The following is a 2,446-nucleotide window of genomic DNA, read 5'->3' as shown; positions in this document are numbered from 1 at the left end:
CCGGTACCAGAAATACCGACATCCAATAAGTTTGCATTGAGTGGAGCACTGAGATAATTAAGGATTCTAATTGGCTTATTCCTCCATTTTCAGTCTAATTGAGTTATAATGGTCGTACTGAAAGGGGAAAGATCTCCAGGCAATTTTATAAAGGCAATAAAAGCATAACCGTTACAAAGCAAATCAACAAGAAAAACTACTGCAACTTTGACTTACAAACCAAGCCATAAGAAGCCAAAAAATGACAAAGAGAAGTACACCAAAGCATAAAATTAAAGCAAGCTGAAGAATAAACGGTGAAACAAACCCACAAAATACCAAACCGAGAAACCACACCACCCACAAAATCACATAGCATCAGTAATCTTCAGCTTTTTCCTAGTCTTCCAAGCCATACGTTGAAGAATTTGCATCTTGATCTCCGCAACAACTTTGTCCCCTGTATGATTGAAGTTATCAAAGAACTTCCTGTTTCTTTCCCTCCATATATGGTAAACCATGGCCGATATACCAAGTTTTTGAACATTAGACCAAGATTTCCATCGTTGAGCTAAACCCCTGTTTAGAATATCCTCCCAATTGTTCAAACAGTTCGTTAACCCCACCTCCTTTTTAATGGCTTCCCAAATACTACTTGAGTAATTGCATTCAAAAAATAATTGATTATGCGTTTCAATCACTGATTTACAGAACACACATTTCAAATCCGGCGGTTCATGCTTCCACTGACTGATGCGATCTTGAGTTGGTAATTTATTCTGACAAGCCATCCACATGCAAAGAGCATGTTTAGGTATGTATGCTTTTTCCATACCAGCTTGTACCAATGCACAATCGGCCTCACTTCTTGAACAGTTTGCCATGCCCCCTTGACCTCAAAATTTCCCTAAGAAAGTTTAGCATCAAGCCATCTGACCGTATCCTCCATTTGGCTTGGGAGAAGGTATCATAATACTTTGCAGCTGAGGGTATTGTTGAATCCAATCCACCAGCCAAGTAGAGCCAAAACGTTGCATTACATCAGAAACCATTGAGTTATTACAAAAGCCATGACCATTTAAGAATCTATAAGACAGTAACTGAATAAGGGGCCCAAATTCACTCCACGTATCTTCCCAGGCATGCGTAGATAAACCATTTCCCACATTGTAGATAAAAAATCTCCTGCAGTGGGAACGTAAGTCTAATAGGCTCCAGAGAATCCACGACCATTCATTCCTCTTCTTGATAACCCAAAAGTTTCGGCCCCAAATACAATGAGACTGAATCCAAGAGACCCACATGGTATTTCTGCGAGTCAGAATATCCCAAATATGTTTGAAAAGTAAGCACCGATTCCAAATCGCTAGTCTTTTCATACCAAGACCCCCATTTTGAATAGGCAAACAAACCCTATCCCAAGCAACTCGACATTTCCCCAACTGACCCTCTGCTTTATTCCATAAAACGTTACAAAACAGCTGCTCTATTTCATGGATTGTGGTTGCCGGTACTAGAAATACCGACATCCAATAGGTTTGCATAGAATGAAGAACAGAAAGAATAAGTTGTCGTCTTCCTCCATAGGATAGGAATTTGTTCGTCCAATTCAAAAGTCGAGATTTAAGCTTTTGTACAAGGGGATTAAAATCACGTACCTTCAATCGAACTGGGGATAGAGGAACTCCCAGGTAACGAATAGGGAACACCCCCGGCCGAAAAGGTAAGCTATTACGAATAATAATTTGAACCTCCAACCCCACATTCCCGAAAAACACTTCACTTTTTTCCAAACTCGAAGACAAACCTGATCGTTCTTCAAATAATTGGAGAGCACGCTTGATAACCTCCACCGAGGTAGAATCCCCCCGAGAAAAAATAAACAAATCATCCGCAAAGCATAAATGGGTCAACTTTATCTCAGCACATCCTTGATGGTACGCAAAATTTGCCTCCTCCTTAATACATTTTGAAAGAAGCATCGAAAGACCTTCCATAACCACAGTAAACAAGTAAGGAGATAAAGGATCCCCTCGTCGAAGGCCCCGCTTACCAAGAAAGAAACCTTCCAGTTTTCCATTAACACATATGGAGAAAGAAGGCGAAGTGATTAGAGTCTTTATCCAGTTAATCATAACTGGATGAAAACCCATTCCCTTTAGCAACTCTAACAGAAATTGCCAGTCAACTGTATCATAGGCTTTCCGAATGTCAATCTTAAACGCACATTTTGGTTCCCCTTCAGATTTTTTGATATGAAACCTTCAAGAAAGATTTCAGTATGTATCGGACCATTCTTGTATGATCTCGTGTACTCCCTTGGACCCAACTTCTTAGTCTTGAATCCAACAACGAAGGGTATATAAAACCCAACGCCTTTGGAATGCAAAGAAAGCAGAATTGAAGATTAGAGGAAGAAACACAAATACTTCCAAGGAACCCAACACCTTGCTATCCGAACTCAACA

General features: G+C 40.1%; 1 protein-coding gene across 1 annotated transcript; it reads right to left on the bottom strand.

Annotated features, from left to right (window-relative positions):
- Positions 1 to 347: 347 nt before the first annotated feature.
- LOC112505356 lies at positions 348 to 863 on the bottom strand. The gene has a single exon (XM_025109276.1). The coding sequence runs from the start codon at positions 861 to 863 to the stop codon at positions 348 to 350; it is 516 nt and encodes a 171-aa protein (XP_024965044.1).
- Between the last annotated feature and the right edge of the window lie 1,583 nt (positions 864 to 2,446).

This window comes from Cynara cardunculus, unplaced genomic scaffold (genome assembly GCF_001531365.2).
Source record: "Cynara cardunculus var. scolymus isolate 2C unplaced genomic scaffold, CcrdV1 Un_Scaffold_10092, whole genome shotgun sequence".
Classification (NCBI taxonomy): Eukaryota; Viridiplantae; Streptophyta; class Magnoliopsida; order Asterales; family Asteraceae; genus Cynara; species Cynara cardunculus.
The sequence above is the reverse complement of the archived record's forward strand: the minus strand, read 5'-3'. Positions and strand labels throughout refer to the sequence as shown.

Excerpts from the sequence above, each read along its gene's own strand:
- LOC112505356 (XM_025109276.1), bottom strand. The coding sequence starts at position 863 with ATGGCAAACTGTTCAAGAAGTGAGGCCGATTGTGCATTGGTACAAGCT.